General features: G+C 42.9%; 1 protein-coding gene across 4 annotated transcripts in view; it reads right to left on the reverse strand.

Moving 5' to 3' along the window:
- DROSHA (drosha ribonuclease III) overlaps positions 1–14,230 on the reverse strand; it is a 127,370-nt gene that overhangs the window by 68,764 nt on the left and 44,376 nt on the right. For all 4 annotated transcript variants that reach the window (XM_062211821.1, XM_062211822.1, XM_062211820.1 and 1 more), the window contains exons 13-15: positions 13,537–13,618; positions 11,758–11,832; positions 548–717 (exon numbers count right to left, since the gene is read on the reverse strand). In XM_062211821.1, the coding sequence (XP_062067805.1) occupies positions 548–717; positions 11,758–11,832; positions 13,537–13,618 (327 nt within the window). The remainder of the gene's footprint in view (positions 1–547; positions 718–11,757; positions 11,833–13,536; positions 13,619–14,230) is intronic.

The raw sequence follows: 14,230 nt of genomic DNA on the forward strand, positions 1-14,230 counted from the left end.
AAAAATGTTCCTAACTCTAGGCAGAATGAATCCACTGGTAAATATGTCTAAATTGTAATACTTGTTTTATTAATTTTGCTTCTAAGTCCTCAAAGATACAAAGCAAGGAGAACTTAAAGCTTTTAGGATGGGGGCCAGCACTGTGTAAGTTAAGCCTCTGCCTGTGGCACCTGTGGGACCTGTGGCACCACCATCCCTTATGGGAGCTGGTTCATGTCCCAGCTGCTCCATTTCCAACCCAGCTTACTGTTAATGTGCCTGGGAAACGGGAAGATGGCCCAAGTGCTTGAGTCCCTGCACCTGCGTGGGAGACCAAGAAGCTCTTGGCTCTTGGCTTTGGATCAGCCCAGGCCAGCTGTTGCAGCTATTTAGGGAATGAACCAGTGGATAAAAGACCTCTCTCTCTCTCTCTCTCTCTCTCTCTGCCCCTCCCTCTCTACAACTCTGCCTCTCGTGTGTATGTGTGTGTATGTATGTGTGTGTAGAATGTGCTGTTACTGTTTCTATGAAGCATTCAGCATCTGAATGTACAAACTCCAGAATGTACCGTGCCGGGGTTGGTGACAATCATGCCTTTGCACTCTTCCGCATATTTCTGCCACTCAAGTTCCTCCCACTGAAGCATATTGGCAATCTCCTCTTCGGGCACCAGGGCCTTGCTGCACCGCAGGAGGTACAGGAGAATCTGGTGCATGGACAGCACTTCCTTTCCTCCATCTTGGGTGGGAGTGGAGAGGGAGAAGAAACAAGGCTACTCAATAAACAGCAAATCATCAGCTGAGTAAAGAAAAACAAGACAAGGAGGGGGAAGAGCACATATAAACAGGTAATATCACAGTTACATCACTTAACCAGCTGATGTAAATGATAATACGAAAGCCATTCGTTTCATTGATGAACAGTGCTCATAAACCATCTCATTTACTAAAATGGCAACAACAACATTACAAATGATAAAAGGCTCCATTTGTGAGGTATGAATATAAAAAAGGGTACCTGCCTAAATAAATTTAAAGCCACCTAGCATAAAGAACCACAGTTTATGATATACAGAGCCATGTTATGTATTAAATATTTTATCTTTTTTTCTAAGGTAACAGATGAAAGCTCTTTAGAAGTGATGTTACTGTCTTAAGGAAATTCTAAGCTTTTATGAGATATTTATGTTTGTTCTCAATAAGCCATTGCTACATTATGGTCTAATTTTTTGGTGCTAATGTGTTGCACCTGCCGTGATGAATAGAGCTAAGAATCCTATACTAATATCATGGCAGATCATTATGGAGTTAGTACATGGAAAAAATACCAAGTGTTCTGGGGCTTACAAAAGCATATATATTACCAAGCACAGAGGACAAAAACATCAAAAGGCATAATTAAAGTACCTTGGAAAAAGCCAATTAATCTGGTACTTGATGAATCACAGAAACCCATCTAATGTGGGAATTAATGTAGCATTCACAGGCTTCAGTTTTCTCTGTAGGGTCAGCCTCTTGACCAACACATGAGCAACCACTTTATACCAATTTCCTTTGCCTATTTCCATCCAAAGGAAGGACATGAGCCCTAAGGTTAAAAGGGCAATCACTGTCCTTCCCCAGGGCCCCTCATTTCCTGGGAAAGTAAGAGCACCAACAGCACAGGATGGTGGGGATGGAACGGCACAGAACACACTTTCCTGTCTAGGTCAGAGGAATTAATGGCATGCAAGAGTTTGGGTTACTAGAAAACAGGAGAAAAAATACTTTAACACAGGTTGTTGCTATGGGTTAAGATCCTGGACAGGACAACACATCTAGGAAAACAGGAAGTAAAGATCTAATTTCCTTTCCAGCTGCATTTCTCCACCTCAGATGCTGCTCTGGAACTGGGTTGCTATGCAGACACAGTAAACTCAGGCATGCACGTATTCATTAATCCAGACAGTCACTCATTCACTCAACAAGTATTTACTAAGCACCTCTTACACAGCAGGCGCTGTTCAGAAAGACCCAGGGAAACACAGCAGTGATCCAAACAGCCCTGCCCTCCTTGAGCTCACATTCCAGTGGAGAGACAATGAAAAACAAGCAAATAACAGATCTGGCTAAGTGCTGTGATGAAGAGTCAAACTAGGCAAGAGATAAGCATCTCTGAAGAGGTGCAAGGGGAGCAAACTTGATAGGGGAAAGAGAGATCACCATGTACCTACCACAGGGAGGAGTGTCCCAGGTCGAAGAAATGGCAAAAACATTAAGGTAAGGGGACTGGTATGTTGAGGAACTGCCAAGAGGCCGGTGTGGGCGGGGTGAGGTGGAAAGGAGGGAGAGATGAGCAGCAGGGAAGCCAGGTCTTGCAAAGATTCACAGTTTGTTAAGAGTTCTGGATCCTCCAGCTCTCTGCTGTGGCCTGGGAGTGCAGTGGAGGATGGCCCAAGTGCTTGGGCCCTGCACCCGCATGGGAGACCAGGAGAAGCACCTGGCTCCTGGCTTCGGATCAGCGCGATGTGCCAACCGCAGCAGCCATTGGAGGGTAAACCAATGGCAAAAGGAAGACCTTTCTCTCTCTCTCTCTCTCACTGTACACTCTGCCTGTCAAAAAAAAAAAAGCAAGAAGAGTTCTGGATCTTATACCAAGGTAGGAGCATGTTTTTCATCACTATATGTCAGGCACTCTAAGTGGTCCCATTTTACAATCATGGGGAATTTACATCATGGCGGGGGGAGGGGGGGGACGTACAAGCTCTGCACCCTCAAGAAGCATGTGGGGGTGGGGCGCTGTGGCATAGAGAGTAAAGCCACCTCCTCCAAGTTCTGGTTGGTCCACTTCCAATCCAGCTCTCTGCTACAGCCTGGGAAAGCAGTAAAAGATGGCCCAAATCCTCAGGGCCCTGCACCCACATGGGATACCCAGAAGAAGCTCATGGCTCTGGCTTTGGATTGGCGCAGTTCCAGCTTCTGTGGCCAATTAGGGAGTGAACCAGCAGATGGAAGGCCTCTCTCTCTCTGCGTAACTCTTTCAAATAAATAAATTAATTTTAAAAAAAGAGAGACATGTAGGTTAATGATGATTAATCATAATAGTTCCTAGAAGAATCTTTGCAGATAACACTCTAAAAATAAAGTTCTCTGAATCAAAAGTACTAAAGCCCTTTAAAAGGTTCAGAAGTGACACAAGAAGTGACCAAGTCAAAAAGTACAATAACCTCACATGAGGTGGGCTCTGCCTACTGATTCGGATTATTGTTCACAGTAGTGAATTTATTTTTTTTTTTTTTTTTTTTTTGACAGGCAGAGTGGATAGTGAGAGAGAGAGACAGAGAGAAAGGTCTTCCTTTTTCCGTTGGTTTACCCCCCCAAATGGCCGCTGCACTGCAGCCGGCGCACTGCGCTGATCCGAAGCCAGGAGCCAGGTGCTTCTCTTGGTCTCCCATGCGGGTGCAGGGCCCAAGCACTTGGGCCATCCTCCACTGCACTCCCAGGCCACAGCAGAGAGCTGGCCTGGGACAGAACTGGCGCTCCAACCGGGACTAGAACCCAGTGTGCCGGCACCACAAGGCAGAGGATTAGCCTATTGAGCAGCAGCGACAGCCTGAAATTTTTTTAAACCTCACTACAAAGCATCTGCCTTAAACCCAAAAGTCACCTTTAATTAGCAAACTTTCAGGATGGTGTGAACTAAGTATCTATGTTCCTCCAAATTCATCTATTCATATCCTAATCCCCAAGGTGATATCAGGAAGAATGGCCTTAATGGAGTAATTGTCATGAGGGTGGAGCCCCCATGAATGGCCCTTAGAAAAGAGGCCAGAGAGAACTTGCTTCCTGTGTGAAATGACAATGAGAAGATGACTGTGAGACAAGAGGGGGGGCCCTCACCAAGAACCACACTAGCACCCTGACCTCAGACTTCTGTCTCGAGACCTGTGAGAAACAAAGGTCTGCTGGTTAAGCCAACTCCTCCATGGTGTTTTTTTAGAACAGCCCAAACTAAGACCCAGGGTTAGGAGCATAATTCTCAGAGTCAGTAACAAAACTCAATTCAGTCCACCTGCATGTGATGTGACTGAGGAAGCAAGGATGGTACTCTCTTTGCTAAAGACCCTGCGATCTACAATGCCTGTCCAAGTAATCTCTAATCTTCCAGGGGACCTAAGGAAGCAGCTGGACAAGAGAAGTTCTGAAGCAAGCATATGCTGTCTGGATACAGCACATGTGGCACAGAGCAGCAAGAATGCAGGTGAAGCCTCGGGAGCCTTGAAAAGAACAGCCATGGGCTGGCACTGTGGCATAGCACCAGTTCAAGTCCTGGCTGCTCCACTTCTGGCCAGCTCCCTGCTAATGCACCTGGGAAAGCAGTAAAGATGGCCAAAGTCCTTGGGTCCCTGCACCCATTTGGGAGACCCAGAAGAAATTCATGGCTTTGAATTGGCCCAGCCCGGCCTTAGTGGCCATTTGGGGAATGAGCCAGTGGATGGAAGATCTCTTTATCTCTACCCCCCACCCCCATAAGAAGGAAGGAAGGAAGGAAGGGAGGGAGGGAGAAAGGAAGGAAGAAGGGAGGGATGGAGGGAGGGAGGAGAAAAGAAATGAAAACAAAAAGGAAAGAAAGCAAGCAAGCGAGCACAGCACAGCACAGCGATGGGGTCAGCACTGTGGCACAGTGGGTTAAATAGCTGGTTGGGATGCCCACATTCCATATCAGAGTGCCAGTTCAAGTCCTGGCTGCTGTGCTTCTGATTCAACTGCTAATTGCCTGGAAACGCAGAAGAAAATGGCCCAAGGGTTTGAGCCTCTGCCACTGATGTGGGAAACCCAGATAGAGTTCCAGGCTCTTGGCTTTGGCCTGGCCCCACTCCAGCTATTGCAGCCATTTGGGAAGTGAACCAGCAGATGAAAGGTCTGTCTCTGTCTGTCTCTCCTACTCTCTGTCACTCTTTCAAATAAATAAATAAATATTTAAAAAGAAAAGAACAACTATACTAACTACATGAACTAGGAACCGAGGTAAGAGAGCACAAGTATGTGACTTACCACCTCTGTATGTAGTGAGATTACTTAAGAGTGCAAGGACTATACGGAAACACTAGGATGTCATAAGGAATAGAATGTTTTGCTGTAACGATGAGAAGACAGACTACTACTTTCAGGGAGACGAGCACAGTGGAGGGAACAAATACAGGCAGATTCAGGTATTCAAAATAGCATCAGAATCTCCCCACACACAGTTAAGTCTCTGGCTGCCTCCACTGCACGCCAGACACAAGTGAAATGGATGAGAAGCATTGAAATTAAGATTGAAAGAGCTGCTGGAAGAGGGAAATATGTAAGCCTACAGACCAAAGGTCTCTAAAAGTCAGTGTATAGTCTAGACACTGCCCAATTTAGGAGAGGAATACCTGCAAGATAAAGAACAAAGAACACTAAATATTTATAAGAATGCCAACTGCCTAGGTTCTAGTTTGGGTACAAAGATGCTGACGAGAGACCTGTGAATATTATAGAAGCTAAACATAATTAAAACAAATGTGGGCATGCACAATCAGGTGCAGAGATGGTATTGTTGATGGAGAAATGCTTTATATCCATATTGAAATCTACTGTATTTTACAAGGCAACTAAACCTTTAAAAGATTTACCACTGTGAAAAACTAGAAACTCACAACAGATAACCTGAGGTGAAAACGTTATCAAGGAAAGGGGATTGAAGCTCCTGCCCCATGTCTGGTACTGGGCTCAATCCTTATGGAAATAGAAGAGGAAGTAGACGAAATTAAGAGTCCAGCCAGAGTGCCGGGCCAGGCCTGGATGCCTCGCACCCAACGAGGCAAAGACACTCTATAAATATCTGTGGAATGACTTTCTGAAGCAGATAAACAGCATGGCCACTTGCTCTCAGACTACCATGAATTTACTAATGCTAATGAATTGGCTCTTTTGGTTTGTCTGCTTTGCTACATATTTATGTTGGGGATTTATGGAACTATGTCACCAAGGGCTAGGAAGTAATTTTTATCTGTTGGCTGGGAATAAACAGGACATGATATAAATGGGAAATCAGAGTGGGTAGGCTAAGGTTAACAGGAATGCTGCCAGCTCTGGGACTGGCACTGTGACAATGGCTCATTATTTGGGAAGAACTGGAGTTTGTGTTTCAGGGAATGAATCTGGACAGTCATTAATGAACTGACAGACTTTATAAACTGTTTCTTAGAGACCCAATTCTCTGAGTTTATACTGCTTGGTTATTTATACGGTTATGGTGGGGGGAAGCAATTTGTTAGGAAATTTGTGTTAAGTATATGGCTGTTTAAACTAGTATTTCAATTCTCAACTGTGTAACACACAATTTAAAGAAACACAACACTTTCCCTTTCCCTACACTTACAATAACTGCATAACTGCATGACTAAGTCTTCTGTATATTCCAACCAAGATACCTTTCATGATTTTATTCCCTAATATTTATATTAACAACAGATATTTTCAAAATTTTTAAAACATAAAGTTATATTAAGATGCTGTATCAAGTGATTTTTTTTTTTAAGAAAACTTTCTTCCTGGAAATTTTAAGATAGTCTCCCGCCCCCTGGCTCCCTGCCAGTTGTAATCGAGAACTACTGCTCCAGATGGAACAATTTCCATAAGTCAGTTTGCTAGACAATCAATTTGCAAAACTGATTCAAGATTTCCAATGCTTTATTACAACAATGATACAAGCAATGAACAAGTTTCCCCAAAGTGAAATGTCACTAACCTGAATGATGCCCAACACCAAGCCCAGTTACAGTCAGAACAAAAACTTTAAACTGGGGACCAGAATTGTGATGTAGTGGGTAAAGCCACCACCTGCAACACCCACATCCCATATGGGCACCAGTTTGTGTCTTGGCTGCTCCACTTATTATCTGGCTGCCTACAGTAGTATTTTTAAAAGCCTACCAATTGGCCGGCGCCACAGCTCACTTGGCTAATCTTCCGCCTGCGGTGCCGGCACCCTGAGTTCTAGTCCCGGTTGGGGCGCTGGATTCTGTCCGGGTTGCTCCTCTTCCAGTACAGCTCTCTACTGTGGCCCAGGAAGGCAGCGGAGGATGGCCCAAGTGCTTGGGCCCTACACCCGCATGGGAGACCAGGAGGAAGCTCCTGGCTTCGGATCGGCGCAGCGCACCAGCCCTAGCAGCCAACTTCCTTCTGTTGGGGGCGGGGGGTGAACCAACAGAAGGAAGACCTTTCTCTCTGTCTCTCTCTCACTGTCTAACTCTGCCTGTCAAAAAAAAAAAAGCCTACAAATCAACAAGAAAAAGGAAGACATTATCCAACAGAAAAACGAGCAAAAGACTTGAACAGGTTCCTAAAAAAGACAAAACCAAAAAACCAGAACCAAGAAATGTTCTATTCCACTGGTTGATAAGGAAATGCAAATTGAAGTCATAATATGGTATTTCTAAACACTCATCAAAATGCCAAACGTTGTGAGAATGTAAAAGAATGTGGACTTTGATACACTGTTGGTGGGAGGGTAAAACAGTAGAATCACTTTGGGAAAGCTGTTTGAAATATCCAGAATGCTTAACAGAAACACACCCAGAATTCCTTCTCCTAGGTATATACACCAAAAGATAATTACAAGTCTTTGGTGAACATATATATGTTCACAAACACATGTACATTCACATATATAATATGTATTTTTACATATATGTGAAAGCTGAAAATACAAAAATGTCCACTATTCACAGAAAGGTTTATCTGAATTTAGTAATACCATATGAAACTACAAGGCATGGAGAATGAGCCAACTACATATAGTTACCTGGAACAACATATGTCTCCAACACACACTAAACAAAACAGAAACAAAGAGTATACACCATCCAGTGTATACAATTCTAGTTTTTTGGTTTTTTTTTTTTTTTTTGACAGAGTGGATAGTGAGAGAGAGAGACAGAGAGAAAGGTCTTCCTTTTTGCCGTTGGTTCACCCTCCAATGGCCGCTGCGGCCGGCGCACCGCGCTGATCCGAAGCAGGAGCCAAGTGCTTCTCCTGGTCTCCCATGCGGGTGCAGGGCCCAAGGACTTGGGCCATCCTCCACTGCACTCCCAGGCCATAGCAGAGAGCTGGCCTGGAAGAGGAGCAACCGGGATAGAATCCGGCACCCCAACCAGAACTAGAACCCGGTGTGCCGGCGCTGCAAGGCGGAGGATTAGCCTGGTAAGCCACGGCACTGGCCTACAATTCTAGTTCAAAACCAGGGAAAGCCAATCAATACCTGGTGTTTCAAGTCAGAAAAGCAGGTACCCTGGAGGAGCAGGGTAGTGACTGGAAACAGTAACCTTGACCTATGTTCTGAGGACATAGTCATATTCATTTTCAAAAATGCACTGAGGGGGCTGGTGTTGTGGCGTAATGGGTTAGGCTACCACCTGCAACACTGGCATCCCATATGGGTGCTGGTTTCAGTCCCAGCTGCTCCACCTCCAATCCCTGCTAATGTGCCTGAGAAAGCAGCAGAGGATGGTCTAAGTGTTTGGGCTCCTGCACCATGTGGGAGAACTGGATTAAACTCTTGGCTCCTGGCTTCAGTATGACCCAGCCCCAACTATTGTGGCCATTTGGGGAGTGAACCAGTGGATAGAAAATTCTCAATCTCTTTCTCTCTAACTCAATCTTTCAAATAAATAAAATAAATATTTTATAAAAAATGCACTGAGGACTATATTCATGATATTTTTCATTACTTATGTTATAGTTCAATCAAAGGTTTACTTTTAAAAACTGGGATGATACCAAAGAATGTTTTGGAAAGAACATTTACTCATAACCAGACACATGCATATTTAATTAAGACACAACTATGACTTATTGCTATAAAGTCATAAATGAGTACTGAGTATGTGCTAAGTACCAAGGACTATGTTAGCACTGGTGTTACAGGCAGAGACCATATTTACTCTCTGGTCTCACGGAGCTCATAACTGAATTTTTTAGAAAGAAAGAAAGGCAAGAGAGAAGGAGGGAAGTAGGCTGAAATGTTAAAAAGAGTAATCATGCATTTTTCATGGCAGTGCAAGCTGACATGATTCTTTTAACAAGAAATTTGATGCTGTATATCATGGTCTTTAAAAATATCCATCTGCTCCGAGAATTATTAAAAAGTAGGTTGCAAATCATATACTAGTATGATGGCAAATATATCAGAAAAATCCTGCCGGAGTCGCGGCTCAATAGGCTAATCCTCCACCTTGCAGCGCCGGCACACCGGGTTCTAGTCCCAGTTGGGGCGCCGGATTCTGTCCCGGTTGCCCCTCTTCCAGGCCAGCTCTCTGCTATGGCCCGGGAAGGCAGTGGAGGATGGCCCACGTCCTTGGGCCCTGCACCCCATGGGAGACCAGGCGAAGCACCTGGCTCCTGCCTTCGGATCAGCGCAGTGCGCTGGCCGCAGTGCGCTGGCTGTGGCGGCCATTGGAGGGTGAACCAACGGCAAAGGAAGACCTTTCTCTCTGTCTCTCTCTCTCACTGTCCACTCTGCCTGTCAAAAATTAAAAAAAAATTTTTAAATCCTTAGGCACAGAAAAAAATGAAAAAATATATCAAATGTGTTGTTTTTAACTCACCATTTCCTAAATGAAGTCATCCTCTGAAAACAAGTCAACTATAATTTGCTACCCAATACCAAAATGCATTCTATACATTAGGTATGTTTCTGTGTCCTTTAGGGATTTTTTAAGTATGTTTATTTTCCAAAGGACATCTAATGAAAAATCCTGTTTTAAAATAAATCAATAGAACATTTTTCTTCATGACAACCTAAATGTTATCCCCACATGGTAATGAGAAAAATATTCCATGAGTTGAAATCCCATACAGTACATATCCAGCATAAGACTTTTCTTTAAGGTGATTTTTGAACAGCCCACTTTCTCTTAGAGATTCGGTCCTAAATTGCCTGGAGGCAGACGGATACAGAAAGGAGAGGCTTTTCAACAAACTCAGTCTAATACCACTCTCTGATGAGTCCTCTGTTGAAGTTCCATTCTAAAATCAAAGATTCATTCACTTGAAAATACAGTGTCTCAGTAAATAAATCCAGATTAAAAAAAAGAGAGAGGAGGGCTTTTGAATGCACTTTCTAAAACAAAATAAACATTAACATTAAAAACATGAGCAACACTATTGCAAAATAAACAGAAGCCACTGTGATGAAGAGGGACAGAATCTTGAGGGAAATCTGAACTACACGGAGTAGAGAGGACCCACAGAATGAAACAGAGAGACTGTATGAAGGACGGTGAGTGAGCACAGGGAGGAGACTAACACTGCAGCATGTCCTCTGACCTGGGCTTTAGGAGGCTGGCCTGGCACCAGCAGCCCCAGTGGGCTAGGGACAGGGCTGGAGGGGAATCGGGCTCCGAAGGCAAGCTTGGCTGTGATGGACCAAGAGCACTTGAGGAAGCCACAGTCTGATAAGCACACAGCAGGGCTCAAAGCCACGAGGCAGGCAAGGTCTCCTCCCCCTGGAGGACAAGAGGTGTGAGAAGAGGACGAACTCAGGACTGAATTTCTCAAACTGCTGCTGATGGAGAACTGGGCAGAAAGGTGACATTAGGAAAAACTCATCAGGCAAGACTGTAGCCCATGGATTCAGAGCAGCAGCTGTGTCTTTTCCAGTCTTACCAAGTGGCCCACATACAGGAGAAATGACAAATGGTCAGTCGGGTAGTGCTGACACAGAAAGTGGGGGCACTATAAGGGCTGAGGCAGCTCGAAGATGCAGTTGAATTTCAGAGCACATGACTCAACCAAGAAAACAAAAGCAAAGTGGTTGCTTCCAGGAGAAGGTGGCGAAGGGTGTGAGAGCGTAAGAGGCTGAAGTTACAGAGAGATGCACTCGAGAGTGAGATACAGGAGTCAGAGGCAAGGGATAAGGTCACTTAGGGTGGTGGATGGTCCAAGGTCTTATCTTGGGAGTAGGTGGCTGGGTTGGGGCAGAAAGTGGACAAAGCAGTGATATTCACGAGGCTGCTGGCAGAACTTCTCGGGGAGAGGAAATCTGTAAGACAAGCCTCACAATCTGATACAACAGGCAACGGACCAGGAAATCAGCAAGGAGTGGGGACAGCATAGCAAAAACACAAAGGAAAAGATTTTGCTAAGAAAAAGGCATCCAAAGATGTCATTAAGAAGTCAGCCATTTTTTTAAAAACACTAAATATACTGTCATATCTTACAGCTACATTCTTTAAAGAGAAATAGAAATCCATTAAAATACTGCTTTAAAAAATTAAGTCACACGTTTGCTTATAGATCTTGATTTAGGAGAGTAAACTGTATCTTTTTACTATGAGATGAGTAAACACAAATGAGTCAAAAAACCGAAAATAGCAAAAAATCCTACCATCTTAATACAAATATTATTGCAGCAATTTTTCAGCAGTTATAATACATAAAGTTTTATACTAAATGTTCTCCAATCAGCCATATGCATTTTCTAAACCACATGAATTTCTCCACATTAATCTTAACACTTGCATGATATTTTATCAAGCAGATTTTCAAAACTTATAAATCAATTTTTCCATTTCTCATCTAATTTGTGGCTACCATAAATTTTGCAGGGGTATAAACCAACATGTCAACATGCATAACTTTACATGCCTGAGAAGTAGATAATTAACAGTACCCAAAGTGAGGAAGGTGTCTCTAAAGATTGGAAAGAGAAGGGAAGGCTTATTTTCAGATGCACCATCTCGCAGGGTCACTGACAAGCCAAAAGATTTACCTGGAAGAAATCTTACAAAACGTGGCATGAAATGAAATCTTGGGCAGCAGGGAGGACTGTCTTCAAACATAGGACCTGAAGCAAACAAGTGAAAAGAGAAGAAAAAGAAATCAGGCAGCCTCAGAAGGAACACAATGAGACTTAATTCCTAAGATTTATGATAACCACAAAAAAAAAAAAAAATCAACAGAAGTAGAGTCATAAAAAAATACCACTCCCTCCACTCTTCTCAATGGCTAAATCAATCATTGGTTACTGCACAAGCATCCAGTGAAGATGGCAATAAGGTCACTATAGGAAGTTTAGAGCAGCCTGAAATTCCCAAAGAGCAAATGTATACAATGAAATTATTTTTTAAAACTCAGAAGTATTGGGACTGGCAATGTGGCATAGTAGGCTAAGCCCCCGCCTGCAGTACCAGCATCCTACATGGCTACCAGTTCATGTCCTGGCTGCTCCTCTTCTGATCCAGCGCTCTACTTATGGCCTAGGAAGTGGAAGATGGCCCAAGTGCCTGGGCCCCTGCACCTGTGTCAAAGACCCAGAGGAAGCTCCTGGCTCCTGGCTTCAGATTGGCTCAGCTCTGGCCATTGTGGCCATTTGGGGAGTAAACCAGTGGATGAAAGACCTTTCTTTCTGTCTCTCCCTCTGTCTATTCTACCTCTCAAATAAATGAATAAAATCTTTTTTTTTTTTTTTTTTTTGACAGGCAGAGTGGACAGTGAGTGAGAGAGACAGAGAGAAAGGTCTTCCTTTGCCGTTGGTTCACCCTCCAATGGCCGCCACAGCCAGCACGCTGCGGCCAGTGCACCGCGCTTATCCAAAGCCAGGAGCAAGGTGCTTCGCCTGGTCTCCCATGGGGTGCAGGGCCCAAACACTTGGGCCATCCTCCACTGCACTCCCTGGCCACAGCAGAGAGCTGGCCTGGAAGAGGGGCAATCGGGACAGAATCCGGCGCCCCAACTGGGACTAGAACCCAGTGTGCCAGCGCCGCAGGCAGAGGATTAGTGTATTGAGCTGCAGCACCGGCCTGAATAAAATCTTAAAAAAAAAAAACAAAACTGAGAAGTATCAACATTGTTATCATAATTAAACTAGAGCAGGATATAATAGGTTTATGTGTTAATTTCTTCCCATTTTAGTCTATACAGTAAAAAAAAAAAAAAGAGAGAGAGAGAGAGAGAAATACTACTGGTTTAAAAAGCCATTCACTCAATTTATTCATTCAACAACTTAGTTTGAAAAGCTATTCATTAATACACTGCTTCAAAAATAAATGAGTAAATGTTTGCTGGAATACAGATATTTCCAAAAGAATAAATTACCCAAGAACCAGGCATAACATTTATAGCTAACTTACTCTGTACGTGTATGTATTCAGATGTGTGTATGCATGTGTTTTAATGACTAACCAAAGCTCTGTTTAAATAAACTGTCAGAAGTTTATTCCAGCAAAGTTCATTAGATTTAAAATATTAACTAATGAGATTTTCCCCAATCCACATAAATCAAGGTAATTATAATAACTGGTATCACCTTCTTAGTTAATAATAGACACTATCAAACTGTATGAAATAAAATCCAAAACAACTTATTCATGTCAAACAACACCAAGCATTCCTATGACTAACATATTTTTCCCTGAGTATTTCAAAAGTAAGAGGAATTTATTTCAACTACATCCCCCTGACTTTGATAAGAGTTTTCACATATATCTTTCACATATACCATAATATTCTTCTACAAGCATTACTCTTTTCTCTAAATCCTATTATTTACCTTTAAGATTCCAGTCATATAATTCCAAAATATCTCTGAATAGGAACAGTGAAAAGAGTTCAAGCCCTTTCACACAAAAATTCTGAAAAGTAAAGCAAAATCATATTACTGAAGATCTGCAGACATATATTAACTGAAAGTTCAACATGTTCTAGTCAAGTATCCAAAAAAGTGTTCAAACTATACTAAAACCATATAATTACATTTGGCTACTATCCTGCAATAGCTTTTTGCTTTCAGTCAGAAACAAAGTTGGCAATAATGTTATGAGGATCCTATAAAAGTGTCAACTCAGCTCTTCTCTGTGTACAAATAAAATGTGAAATTTAAAAAGCAATGACTCATGTATGTCATATTTTTCTAACCCAATTATAAAATATGTCACAGTCTCCTGGGGACTATTTGTTAATTCAGATTACACACACACACACACACACACACCCCTGCAGGCTCTAATTGGCTTGTCCCCAATCCCCACCCTACACACCCAGAATATCTGCTACCAAGACATCCAAACAAAGAGATTCTTTGTATCAAAAAAGTTCACATTCTTAATGAAAGAAAATAAAGGGCTAAGAAAAACTATAAAGCTTAGTACCCAAATCTGTAAACAGGCTAAAAGGATGATATATTTGCAAGTGAGACTCGTCTCATAATTTTTCCTCCTACTTGTTTTGTTCAGGGCTCATAAATC

Source organism: Lepus europaeus, chromosome 15, assembly GCF_033115175.1.
Source record: "Lepus europaeus isolate LE1 chromosome 15, mLepTim1.pri, whole genome shotgun sequence".
NCBI lineage: Eukaryota > Metazoa > Chordata > Mammalia > Lagomorpha > Leporidae > Lepus > Lepus europaeus.